This window comes from Chrysemys picta, chromosome 11 (assembly GCF_011386835.1).
Source record: "Chrysemys picta bellii isolate R12L10 chromosome 11, ASM1138683v2, whole genome shotgun sequence".
NCBI lineage: Eukaryota > Metazoa > Chordata > Testudines > Emydidae > Chrysemys > Chrysemys picta.
Window position 1 is genome coordinate 12,651,238 of NC_088801.1, and position 12,819 is coordinate 12,664,056.

Consider the following 12,819-nt stretch of genomic DNA (forward strand, 5'->3'; position numbering starts at 1 on the left):
ACACAGCACATGAAAAGATGGGAGTTGCCCTACCAAGTGAGGGGTCAGTGCTAACAAGCCAATTCAATTAAGGTGGAAATGGGCTATTCTCAACAGTTGACAAGAAGGGGTGAATACCAAGAGAGGAAAAATCACTTTTGTAGTTTCAGAGTAGCAGCCGTTAGTCTGTATCCGCAAAAAGAAGAACAGGAGTACTTGTGGCACCTTAGAGACTAACAAATGTATTAGAGCATAAGCTTTCGTGGACTACAGCCCACTTCTTCGGATGCATATAGAATGGAACATATATTGAGGAGATATATATACACACATACAGAGAGCATAAACAGGTGGGAGTTGTCTTACCACCTCTGAGAGGCCAATTAATTAAGAGAAAAAAAACTTTTGAAGTGATAATCAAGCTAGCCCAGTACAGACAGTTAGATAACAAGTGTGAGAATACTTATAAGGGGAGATAGATTCAATGTTTGTAATGGCTCAGCCATTCCCAGTCCTTATTCAAACCGGAGTTGACTGTGTCTAGTTTGCATATCAATTCCAGCTCAGCAGTCTCTCGTTGGAGTCTGTTTTTGAAGTTTTTCTGTTGTAATATAGCCACGCGCAGGTCTGTCACTGAATGACCAGACAGGTTAAAGTGTTCTCCGACTGGTTTTTTGAGTATTTTGATTCCTGATGTCAGATTTGTGTCCATTAATTCTTTTGCGTAGAGACTGTCCGGTTTGGCCAATGTACATGGCAGAGGGGCATTGCTGGCACATGATGGCATATATCACATTGGTAGATGTGCAGGTGAACGAGCCCCTGATGGTATGGCTGATGTGATTAGGTCCTATGATGATGTCACTTGAATAGATATGTGGACAAAGTTGGCATCGGGGTTTGTTACAAGGATAGGTTCCTGGGTTAGTGGTTTTGTTCAGTGATGTGTGGTTGCTGGTGAGTATTTGCTTTAGGTTGGGGGGTTGTCTGTAAGCGAGGACAGGTCTGTCTCCCAAGATCTGTGAGAGTAAAGGACGAGGCCAATGTAATCAAGGTGGCCCATTTCAAACAGTTGACAAGAAGGTGTGAGTATCAGCAGGGGTAAATTAGTTTTTGTAGTGACCCATCCACTCCCAGTCTTTATTCAGGCCTAATTTGGTGGTGTCCAGTTTGCAAATTAATTCCAGTTCTGCAGTTTCTCCTTGGAGTCTGTTTCTGAAGTTTTTTTGTTGAAGAATTGCCACTTTTAAGTCTGTTATTGAGTGTACAGGGAGATGGAAGTGTTCTCCTACTGGTTTTTGAATGTTATAATTCTTAATTTCTGATTTGTGTCCATTTATGCTTTTGCGTAGAGACTGTCCGGTTTGGCCAATGTACATGGCAGAGGGGTATTGCTGGCACATGATGGCATATACCACGCATATACCAATGTAATAAATTTGTTAGTCTCTAAGGTGCCACTCCTCAATGTTTTTGCTGATACAAACTAACACGGCTACCACTCTGAAACCTATCAGGAAACTGTCATATACTAAACAATGGAATAGTCTCCCGTGGGATGTGGTGGAAGCCCCATCACGAGGGAGGCCTGATTCTCCTCTCCATTACACCAGTATAACTCCAAGAGGAGGCCACATGCCTAATGCAAGTTAGAACACCTTGGATCACCCTAAACAACGGAATTAAAGCAGCTCAAAACCCGTGTATTGGAGTGGAGCATTAGGCCCATCAAAACTTGTCTTGAGCAAATCACTCAAGAATGTATCATTGCAAACAATCCTGTGTATTTTCAGGTCAATGGTCAAAATTAATTGCATAATAATAGAGGCTTTTTCATTTCTACCTTTTAAAAAAACCCATGGATTTTACCTGCTCCAATATAAACAGTCTCATGTGACATCTATGTATGTGTGTATCAGAGAGAGAGAATTCTCTTACTGAGTATGCTTCATTCACACATTGATTTCTTTATGAATTGGCCTTATCATTCTGCTATATCACCTGTAAACGGTGATGGCTAAGAACTGGTATTCTTTAAGAACTGGTATTCTACTTTTGAGCTAAATCAAACTGTATTTTCTTCAAATGGCTCTCTTTCTCCATAAAATTCAGGATCCCAGGTCTGGCAGCAGTCAGTAGCCTCCACTTTGGATACCTATCTCGTCATTGAAGATCTCACTCCAGGCTGTCGATATCAGTTCAGAGTCAGCGCCAGCAATCCCTGGGGAATTAGTTTACCTAGTGAGCCCTCAGAATTTGTGAGCCTCCCTGAGTATGGTGAGTACTTTGTGAAAAGGAAAAGGCCAGCTAACGGACGAGAAGGAGAAGGTAATGCTTATAAGGAGAATTGTTCCTTGATTGGTCAACATTAAATTTCCTTTCCAGAGCTGATTCAGGTGATGAATATCAGAGAAAGCTAGAGACTTTCTCAGAACAGTCCTAAATGTTACTAGCCTCACCAAGTCCTAGCATCAACACAACTCCTTTCTCTCCAAAAGGAAAAGGCATTTGGATAACTGAATATCTGATGGATCCCAGAAAACTTGCCATTCCTCCACCCCACCATAACAGGATTCCTCCATATCCCCCCATGCCAGGGGATGTATGCCTCATTCCTCTCTTACCTGCCCTACCCCCACATGCCACCGGCTCTGTCTGGAAAGTAGGTCATTGGAGATATATAATCAAGTTGAATGAAGGACTTTGCAGACCCAGCCAATAATCCTTTACACTTCTGTAAGGCATTTCATCTGAGGCTTTCAAATCAGTTTACAAATATTAATCCTCCCCACGCCCCTGAGATGTGGATAAGGCAGGATTACTAACCTCATTTTACAGATAAGGAAATTTAGGTGCTCTTGGTTTAAAACATATGAATGTATTTCATCAAGTCATAAAACCCTTTTAAATGGAGAGGGAGGATGGACTTGCAGTCAAGGTCCTGTGTGACCTTGGACAAGTCACTTGATCCTCAGTGTCCATCTGTAAAATAGGGATAATACTTTCCATCTCCCACACTCTGCCTTGCCTATTTAGACCATAAACTCTTTGGAGCAAGGTCTGACTCGTGCATTGCCTAGCACCATGGAGCTCTGGTCTTGGTTGGTGGGTCTAGGTAACTGTAATATAAATAATAATTTGTTTTATATTGTAAGAAATAATAGAACTTATCTTACAATGGCATTAGAAGTCTCTGCTTTTCCTTGCACTTAAATGGAAGCTGTATTATTTGACTCCTACTCTACCCCAGGAGCCTGTCAATACGACAGCTCAGGATTTGAGGCTGACCCTCCACTCCCTGGCGATCAGATCCTCACACCACTCTGGAAAAGGACCAGAGTGGCAAAAAGGGGCTCTAGAAGCTAGGATCTGGCAGTGGGAGCTTTTTGGTGCAGGCACTGTGGAAAACAGCTTCAAGTCTGTCCTTTAGGGACCCCCTCATAAGCCGCAGCATAGGGGGCAGGGATGGAGATGGGAGGGTATGTCAGGCACAGGGCTACTGCACTGAGATTCTGGGCAGTTTCACGGCTGTTTTAAGAGTATGTCTACACTGCAGCTGGAAGCAAGTCTCCTAGCCTGGGTGGGTAGACTTGCGCTAATGTGGCTAGAGATAGCACACTAGAAATAGCAGAGTGGGTTGTGCAATTCAGGTTGGGGCTCAGGCTCTCAACCCCGAAAACATCCACTCCATGTGCAGCGGCAGTCAAACAAGCAAACGGAATGCTGGGAATCATTAGGAAAGGGATAGATAATAAGACAGAAAATATCATATTGCCTCTATATCAATCCATGGTACGCCCACATCTGGAATACTGTGTGCAGATGTAGTCGTCCCATCTCAAAAAAGATATATCGGAATTGGAAAAGGTACAGAAAAGGGCAACAAAAATGATTAGGGGTATGGAACGGCGTCCGTATGAGGAGAGATTAGTAAGACTGGGACTTTTCAGCTTGGAAAAGAGACGACTAAGGAAGGATACGATAGTGGTCTATAAAATCATGACTGGTGTGGGGAAAGTAAATAGGGGGGGAAGTGCTATTTACTCTTTCTCATAACACAAGAACTAGGGGTCACCAAATGAAATTAATAGGCAGCAGGTTTAAACCAAACAAAAAAGTATTTCTTCATGCAATGCACAGTCAACCTTTGGAACTCTTTGCCAGAGGATGTTGTGAAGGCCAAGACTATAACAGGGTTTGAAAAAGAACTAGGTAAATTCATGGAGGATAGGTCCACCCATGGCTATTAGCCAGGATGGGCAGGGATGGTGTCCGTAGCCTGTTTGCCAGAAGCTGGGAATGGGCAACAGGGGATGGATCACTTGATGATGACCTGTTCTGTTCATTCCCTCTGGGGCACCTGGCACTGGCCACTGTTGGAAGACAAGATATTGGGGTAGATGGACCATTGTTCTGACCTAGTGTGGCCGTTCTTATGTTCTTCAAGCCTTGAGAGCCTGCACTCCAGCCCAACTCGCAACATCTGCACTGCTATTTTTAGTGCACTAGCTCAAACCCCGTGTCATGAACATACAGCTAAGGGTAGCATAAAATCCCTCCTTTACCTATAAAGGATTAAGAAGCTCAAATAACCTGGTTGCACCTGACCGAAAGGACCAATAAGGGGAGAAGATACTTTCAAATCTGTGGGGGAAGGTTTTTGTTTTGTCTCTCTCTGTGTGTTCTCTCTGGGTCATCGAGGAATCAAGGCAGGGAAAATACATCTCCCAAAGCCATACCTGAACTAAGTATCTAAGATTACAAATTGTAAGTAATAGGAAGGAAATGCGTTAGATTATCTTTTGTTTTAGTTTAGTAGAACTGGGACGTCACAAAGGTAACTTCAAGTCACCTTAACTTCCTCTTCTCCTGGGCTGCACCTTTTAGAGGCACAGCGCAGAATCTCCCACTGGCAGTTTTGCCTAGGGAAGAGAGATGGAAACTGACTCTTAATTGTTAATTTCTCCTTTAAGACACTTAAATTTTTAAATGCTATATGATCATTAGAACGTGTTTTATGTTACCTAGGAAACTTTTCTTAACCTGGATCTTTCTTGAATTTGTTTTTCCCCAAAGATGCTGCCGCTGATGGCGCCACTGTTTCATGGAAAGAAAACTTTGACTTTGCTTATATGGAATTGCATGAGATTGGGAGGTAATATTAGCATTGTAATAAACCAGAAAAACAACCATGTGAAGCTTTCCCATCAGGAGAATGTTTAGGGTTCTTTTGTAGCTACCAAGTAAATGCAACGTTTCCTTCTTACCTTTTTAAAAATGCCATTTCTTTCATGCCGTTGTGCACATGAAATCAGTACAAAATATGTCACTTTCAAGATCAAGTTTAGAATATAGTCTGAGTATAATTCAGAAGGGAATGGCTGAATGTGAACTTCTAACCTATTAGGTGTGGAAATCTGTATCCGTCACTGGAAGTTTTTGCTAGCATCTGCTCTCATTTTTAATGGGGGGGAGGGGTTTCTTTTGGTTTTCTGAGAATGGTCGTTGTTTTTATTAAGAAAATATTGTTGTGCTTTTTTAAAAGAAAAAGCAGCAGCTGCAAATTGAGCCCACGGGAGATCATTAGACGACAGCACAATGACTGTACAAAGAGAAATGACGCCATTTATCATCTCTTTTTGCTCATCCCAAAAACTCTAAACGCCCAGGATAGGGAACATAGGTTCTTTGTAAGGAAATGTTATGAGTAACTAGACAAATCTGATTCCTTGTAAAATATTAATGCGCTGACTCAAATAACGCTTTGAAAATCACTCTTCTTGCACTGAAAAAAACAGACATGATTTATTCATGGATCATCTTCATTATCGTGTCTTCCAGGGGTCGATTCTCCACAGTAAAGAAATGTATTCACAAAGCCACCAGGAAGGACGTTGCTGTGAAATTCATTAGTAAAAAAATGAAAAAGAAAGAGCAGGCGGCACACGAAGCAGCTTTGTTACAGCACTTGCAGCATCCTCAGTACATAACTATCCACGATACCTATGAGTCGCCCACGTCTTATATCTTAGTTTTAGAGCTGTAAGTACCTCGCAGGATCAGGATTTAAGTGAGGCTCTCCCATTGACTTCAGTGAGCCTAGCATTTCACCCGCTGCCCTTTTTTAGATCATAGTGCCGTGTAGCGCACCTGTTACATGCTGGATTTCTATTGTCTCTCGTCTATGGATTAAAGGAAACTAAGAATCACTGGGACAAGTTCATGTTTGATGTTACTCCACTGAAGGCAGTGGGATTACATCAGAGATTAATTTGGCCCCCACTGTTCATTTTTGATAATTGTGTTCAAATATATATCAGTCAAATCTCACCCAAATGCCTATTTTTTTTTTTTTTAGTGACAAATGCAGTGCAGCAAGCACTATTGCTCTGTAAAGAAATGGTGGCTTTTGGAGACAACATGTCTTAGTGGCCAGAGCACTGGTTTAAGACTCCAGAGACCTGAGTTCTAGTCCTGGCTGGGTGACCTGAGGCAAGTCACTGGCTGCCCCGTGCCTCAGTTTCCCCAGCTGTCAAATGGGGATAATGATATTGGCCTGCTTTGAAATCTAATTATTAAAGAAGTTTGATATTATTATTAATGCAAAATACTACCTAGGTAGATAATGTCCCATGAAGTACAGGTGGGCTATTTGTGTGTGTGTGTGTGTGTGTGTGTATGTATATATATATATATATATATATACACCCAGATAAATAGGCCTGGGTGGACATTTTTCAGAGTGTACATTTTCAAAAGGAAAATATTTTCATTTGAAAATTTCAGTCTTTTTTCTTTTTTTTTACACCTTTATCCATCAGCCCTACAGATAAATAGACCAATCCCAGTAAATAAATGTATTTGTTTTCAGAGAAATTGCCACCATATGTTGAATTAGTCCTTGAGCAAATTATGGTATCTTGAGGCTGCTTTAGATTTTCAAAGACTGTTGATAAGTTAATGGTTGAGGAATAATCATGCTACCGCTTTCATGGCCTGCCAGTGTCTTTAGATCTCATTAGCTACATGCTGAGCCTTACATTTGAGCTTCCTCCATTTTTAGGTCATTGCAGTTATCTTTTCAAATATTAGCCATTCCTGGAGGTTTCGTGTGATGAATTTTTTTTTCAAGCTGGGTTTTTGATTTGTTTTTAGTATGGATGACGGCCGTCTCTTGGATTATCTTATGAATCATGATGAACTGATGGAGGAAAAAGTAGCTTTCTACATAAGAGACACAATGGAAGCCTTACAATATCTTCACAATTGCAGAGTGGCTCATTTAGATATAAAGGTAGGAAGTAAAGAGGATGAAGCTATTCCTTGATCAAGCACCAACCCCAGAACGCCTAGACACAGTCTGTGCCCTAATGAGTTTACAATCGAAATAGACAAGCACTATAGTTCAGATCTATAAAGCACCAGGTGGCCAGCAGAAATGCTGATCCCACTGTGGTGCGGGATTTCTTTCTTCCTTTTAATAGTAAGACATCCCTTCCCTGTTTGATGGGTTTATACTGCTAGGCTTTGTGGAAGAGCCATGTTTTAAGGCGGGATTTAATTAGGAGAGTGGATGCCTGGCACATGAGAAAAGTTGTTCTTGCAAAGAAGACAAAAGTAGGAGAAGGCTGCAAAAGGAGAAGTTGGGCGCAAGGAGCAAAGTAGGGACTACGAAAAGAAAAGAGCCGAGGGGCAGGCAAGAGCATAGCAGTGCAAAGCCTTGAAGGTCAGGGCAAGGAGCTTAAACTTCAACGGGAATGGGAGAGGAGCCCAGTGGAGAGATTCAAGGAGGGGAGTGACTTGGTCAGAGGGAAGAAGGATTTTCCCAACTGCATTTTGGAGAATTAGAGAGGCTCAAAAGTCTATAATGTCATTACCATGAATCAAACCTTGTTTTGTTAACACACATGGCAGGAGGCAGCTATGCTGTCAGAGTCTGACAGATAATGTCCTGAATTCATTATTGTAATGTTTTATTTATTGGCATTCCAATTCTTTTGGCTGATTGATTATAACTAGCATACAATACAGTGACTAGAATTTCATTGGGGATTGACACCAACCTGAGCTCAAGCTGCCTTGGGTAGAAGTTAAGGTGGTATTGGTTGTTTGGGGATTATTTTTTTTATATAAAGTGCATGTGCAGACTTAAATGGCCATCAAAAATAGACACTGAGGTGCTAACCTGCCCTCTTATATGAATTCCCTTTCCACTTAGGGCTGGTCCACACTAAGCCCCCAGTTCGAACTAAGATACGCAACTTCAGCTACGTGAATAACGTAGCTGAAGTCGAAGTATCTTAGTTCGAACTTAAAGGTACTTACCGCGGGTCCACACACGGCAGGCAGGCTCCCCCGTCGACTCCGCCTACTCTTCTCACGGAGCAGGATTACCGGCGTCGAAGGTGAGCACTTCCAGGATCGATTTATCGCGTCTAGACAAGACGCGATAAATCAATCCCAGAAGATCGATTGCTTGCCGCCGAACCAGCGGGTAAGTATAGACGTACCCTAAGTGACTTAATCCCTACTAGTAGACTCAGCTCCATGGAGGAGTCTCCTGGAATATTCACCCCAGAAATGTTATTTCAGGTGGTACTTTGGTTCTTCCATTGCCCATGACCAAATCTTTTTTCCAAAATAACATATAAAAAGGTTAAGTCCCAATTGGTTAAGCTACCGAAAATGCTTTTCAATATGTATTTGTATATTTTTTGCTGGACCTACAGCAGCTTTCAGGAAGTATATAGGTATTCCTGCAAATTACTTAAATTACACTGAATCCTAAATAAGCAACTTTATTAGACCATGGGATAGTTTCCCAAAGCAACTGGTGGAAGTCCCCATCACTTGAGTCATTCAGGATGCACTGAAGGGAACAAAACTGTGCTGGTAAGTGAGAAGCAAGAGAGGCAGAAGTCACAGTAGGCTGAGTCATGCACTTATAAAACTGGGTGAGGGAAGGGATGCTGGTATTGTCAACAATGATTTGAGAACGGAGAGAGGAGAGAATTTGGAAAGCTCTGTGATTAGTTTAATTTTAGACACGTTGAGCTTGAGGTAGCAGTAAGAATTGCATGAGGATGAGGAGATAAAGGAGAGACCAGCAGAGAGGTATGAGTAGATGATGGTGAAGAAATAAATTTGAAAGTTATCACAAGCTAGATGAGAGCTGAATCCATGGTTCAAATGAGAACTCTTGGGGAAAGTGCAAAAGGAAGCAACAGAGAGTCCTGTGGCACCTTTAAGACTAGCAGATGTAGTGGAGCATAAGCTTTCGTGGGTGAATGCATCTGACGAAGTGGGTATTCACCCACGAAAGCTTATGCTCCAATACATCTGTTAGTCTTAAAGGTGCCACAGGACTCTTTGTTGCTTTTTACAGATCAAGACTAACACGGCTACCCCTGTGATACTTGACACCATGCAAAAGGAAGGACACAGCCCAGAGCCCTGCAGGTCTGCAACAAGTATAGGGAGAGAGCCATAAGAAATGCTGAAATAGCTACGATTAGGAGGAAACCAGCAGAGGTTAGGACCAAAAATGCCTGCACTCTAGTTTGGAAGACAAATAATTATATCCATATATAATTGCTCTAGGAAGATTAATTTGGGAAAAATAAACTTATCTCGTCTCATAGAAACCAAGAGTCAAGTCCTGCTCCATTACACTGGTGTAAAACCAGAATAACTCCGTTGACGCTAAAGGCTGTGTAAATGGGAGCTGAATTTGTTCCCAGGCATTCAGTGTCCTGATTGGTATTTCGCATCTCTGATTCAGTATAAGTTTTGATGAGCTAGTACACAGGGGTTCTCAACCTTTTTCTTTCTGAGGCCCCCCCAGACATGCTATAAAAACTCCACGGCCTGCTTGTGCCACAATAACTGGTTTTCGGCATATAAAAGCCAGGGCCGGCATTAAGGGGGAGCAAGCAGGGCAATTGTCCAGGGCCCCACGTCACAGGGGGCACCATGAAGCTAAGTTGCTCAGGCTTCTGCTTCAGCCCTAGGTGGTGGGGCTCAGGGCCCCAGGCTTCAGCCCCATGCAGTGGAACTCTTGCTTTCTGCCCTGGGCCCCAGCAAATCTAACACTGGCCCTGCTTGGTGGACCCCCTGAAACCTGCTCACAGACCAGGGGGATCCCTGGACCCCTGGTTGAGAACCACTGGTGTCAACTTCTCTTAAAATGAAAGGGACACATTTCACTTACAAAACAATCCAGTCTGTTTTAAAATTTCAACAGCCAGAAAATCTGCTCATTGACTTAAGGATCCCAGTGCCTCGTGTCAAGCTTATAGACTTGGAAGATGCAGTTCAGATCACGGGTCATTACCATGTTCATCAGCTGCTTGGAAACCCTGAGTTTGCAGCTCCTGAAGTTATCCAAGGTGCCCCTGTCTCACTGGGCACAGACATCTGGAGTATTGGGGTCCTCACCTATGTCATGTTAAGTGGTGTCTCTCCATTCCTGGATGAAAGCAAAGAGGAGACATGTATAAACGTGTGCAGAGTGGATTTCAGCTTCCCTCATGAGTATTTCTGTGATGTGAGTCATGCAGCCAGAGACTTCATCAACGTTATCCTCCAGGAAGACTTCAGGAGGAGGCCAACAGCAGCCACTTGTTTACAGCATCCTTGGCTGCAACCTCACAATGGCAGCTATTCCAAAATCCCACTGGATACCTCCCGTCTGGCTTGCTTCATTGAGCGCCGCAGACACCAGTATGATGTGCATCCAGTTCCCAACGTCAAGAGCTTCATAATGAGCAGGATGAACCCGGGAACGTGATGCAACGTAGTCCTGTGATATACACAGCTGGGCCTGAAGCAAGGCATATAGTATGAACAGACACAAGGTGGAATCTGTCTGTATATAATTCTGTATTGAGTATTACATACATTTCATGTGGTTTCCCAAACTGAGGGATGTAACTCATGCTAATGGTTGCAGTATCTGTCCAGTTACTCGGAACCAAAGTTAATGTAGGTGCTGTTAAGTGGGCATGCACACCCTCTTGACAAGGCTGTTCTTGGAAAGCAAGCAATCTTCTGGTTATAGTGATGTCCATATTATAAAGAGGGTGTTTAAAATGGGAACCAAAATACTGTTGCCTTAGTTTTTTGAAAGGCAGCCTTATAAGACAGCCTCATGGTCTTGGCAGACTGATTTGGAAGAGAGTAGTGATTGGTGGAGTAAAACTAGGTTGACCCTAGGCAGTCGTCATTTACTGCAAAACTGTGTTGGATTCAGATTTTGCTGAAATCATTGCTAGTCAAGTGCCAGTTACAGGCAGGACTTTGCAAGCCCTTAATACACGACTCCCATTGACATCAATGGGGACTCAGCCGGCAGAGGGCATGCAGGATCAGGCCCTTTTCATTGTAATATCAGCTTTTGTGGTTAACTGATTTAAATACAATGTGGTTTCAGACACTCTCTCGTTACATGGTATTGCTCACGCATACCTCTTCAGTTCAGAATACCAGTGGGATTCCAGAGCTTTCTGCTACGTCAAACTAACATGCAGTAACTTTTAGAGCTATGGTTAAGGCAGTGAATTCACTGTGGCAGAAAGCTGTTTTGACTAAGCACAATGAGACGCTGATGGTTTTTTAAAACACTTTATAAACATTGTACAGAAATCTTTTCCAAAACCTGTGCACTGAGAAAAGGCTATGTCGGATTTTTGCAGTATCTGTAATTAGATGATGATGATTTTTTTCTATCACGTTGTTCAATTTACATATGTTGTGTATATATTAAAAGGATCCTGTCCCATTTCTAGCTCTGAAACTGTTCGACCCAAAGTCCATCCAAAGCCGGTCAAAGTGCAGTAAGAGTAATGGGTTCATCTTTGGGCTTACAGCTTCAAAATGGTTTTCAGTGTTTAAAATTGATTGCTTATTACACTTCCAGATTCATAAATCTCTCTCCAGGCACTTTAAGGCCTCCATCACCCAAGCATCCATGAGGCTATTTTTATGTCCTAGGCAATTCATTGGCTGGCCAAATCTTCCCCTTTTTAGCCGCAGGACCAGAAGAAGAGGCAACTCACCGCCTAGTGTTTTCCCCCCTCCTGCTCCAATAGCTCGGGGACCCTACAAATTGTAAGGCCAGCCCTGTGTGGGGTGGATCTGATAATCAGCAATGGAGTATATTCTTTCCAGGTGCGTGGGTAAGTTCTGTCAGTACTGAGAGCTCTCTGGGTGCCTGGAGTAGGTAATACCACTGACGTTACCAAGCCAGGTAATAGTAAACCCTTCATTCGTGGTGTTGGGATTTCTTGACGCAAAGGGCTTGATTCAATAAGCTGTGCTATCTAGTCTATCTTGAGAAATCACTTAAGGGCCGTAGCAAAATCCAGCACACAGTCCTAGTGACGGGGCTGTGTCCTGGGAATATCCACAGGAGTTGGTTGGTGGGCAGAGAGGAATTCTCCCCACTGCCAGGTGATGCAGTCATTCTACAAGCGCTACAAAAACAGCAAACTGAATAATAATGGGGGATTTCAGCTATCCCCATATTGACTGGGAACATGTCACCTCAGGATGGAATGCAGAGATAACATTTCTATATGCCATTAATGACTGCTTCTTAGAGCAGCTAATCCTGGAAGCCCACAAGGAAGAGGGAATTCTTGATTTAGTCCTAGGTGGTGCACAGGATCTGGGCAAAGAGGTGAAGAGAGCTGGATTGCTTGGTAATAGCAACCATAATCTAATTCAATTTAACATCCTTGGGAGGGGGGGGGAACTGAAGAAACCCCCCACACTAGCATCTAACTTCAAAAATGGGGAGGCTAATTAAATGAAAATTAAAAGGAACAGTCACAAGAGTGA

At 42.8% G+C, this 12,819-nt stretch overlaps 1 protein-coding gene across 2 annotated transcripts in view; it reads left to right on the forward strand.

Moving 5' to 3' along the window:
• Positions 1–11,758, forward strand: part of KALRN (kalirin RhoGEF kinase) — a 721,955-nt gene extending 710,197 nt beyond the window's left edge. For both annotated transcript variants that reach the window (XM_065561521.1, XM_065561522.1), the window contains 5 exons: positions 2,092–2,256; positions 5,056–5,134; positions 5,821–6,021; positions 7,135–7,273; positions 10,223–11,758. In XM_065561521.1, the coding sequence (XP_065417593.1) occupies positions 2,092–2,256; positions 5,056–5,134; positions 5,821–6,021; positions 7,135–7,273; positions 10,223–10,768 (1,130 nt within the window). In that variant the 3' untranslated portion in view covers positions 10,769–11,758. The remainder of the gene's footprint in view (positions 1–2,091; positions 2,257–5,055; positions 5,135–5,820; positions 6,022–7,134; positions 7,274–10,222) is intronic.
• Positions 11,759–12,819: the final 1,061 nt, after the last annotated feature.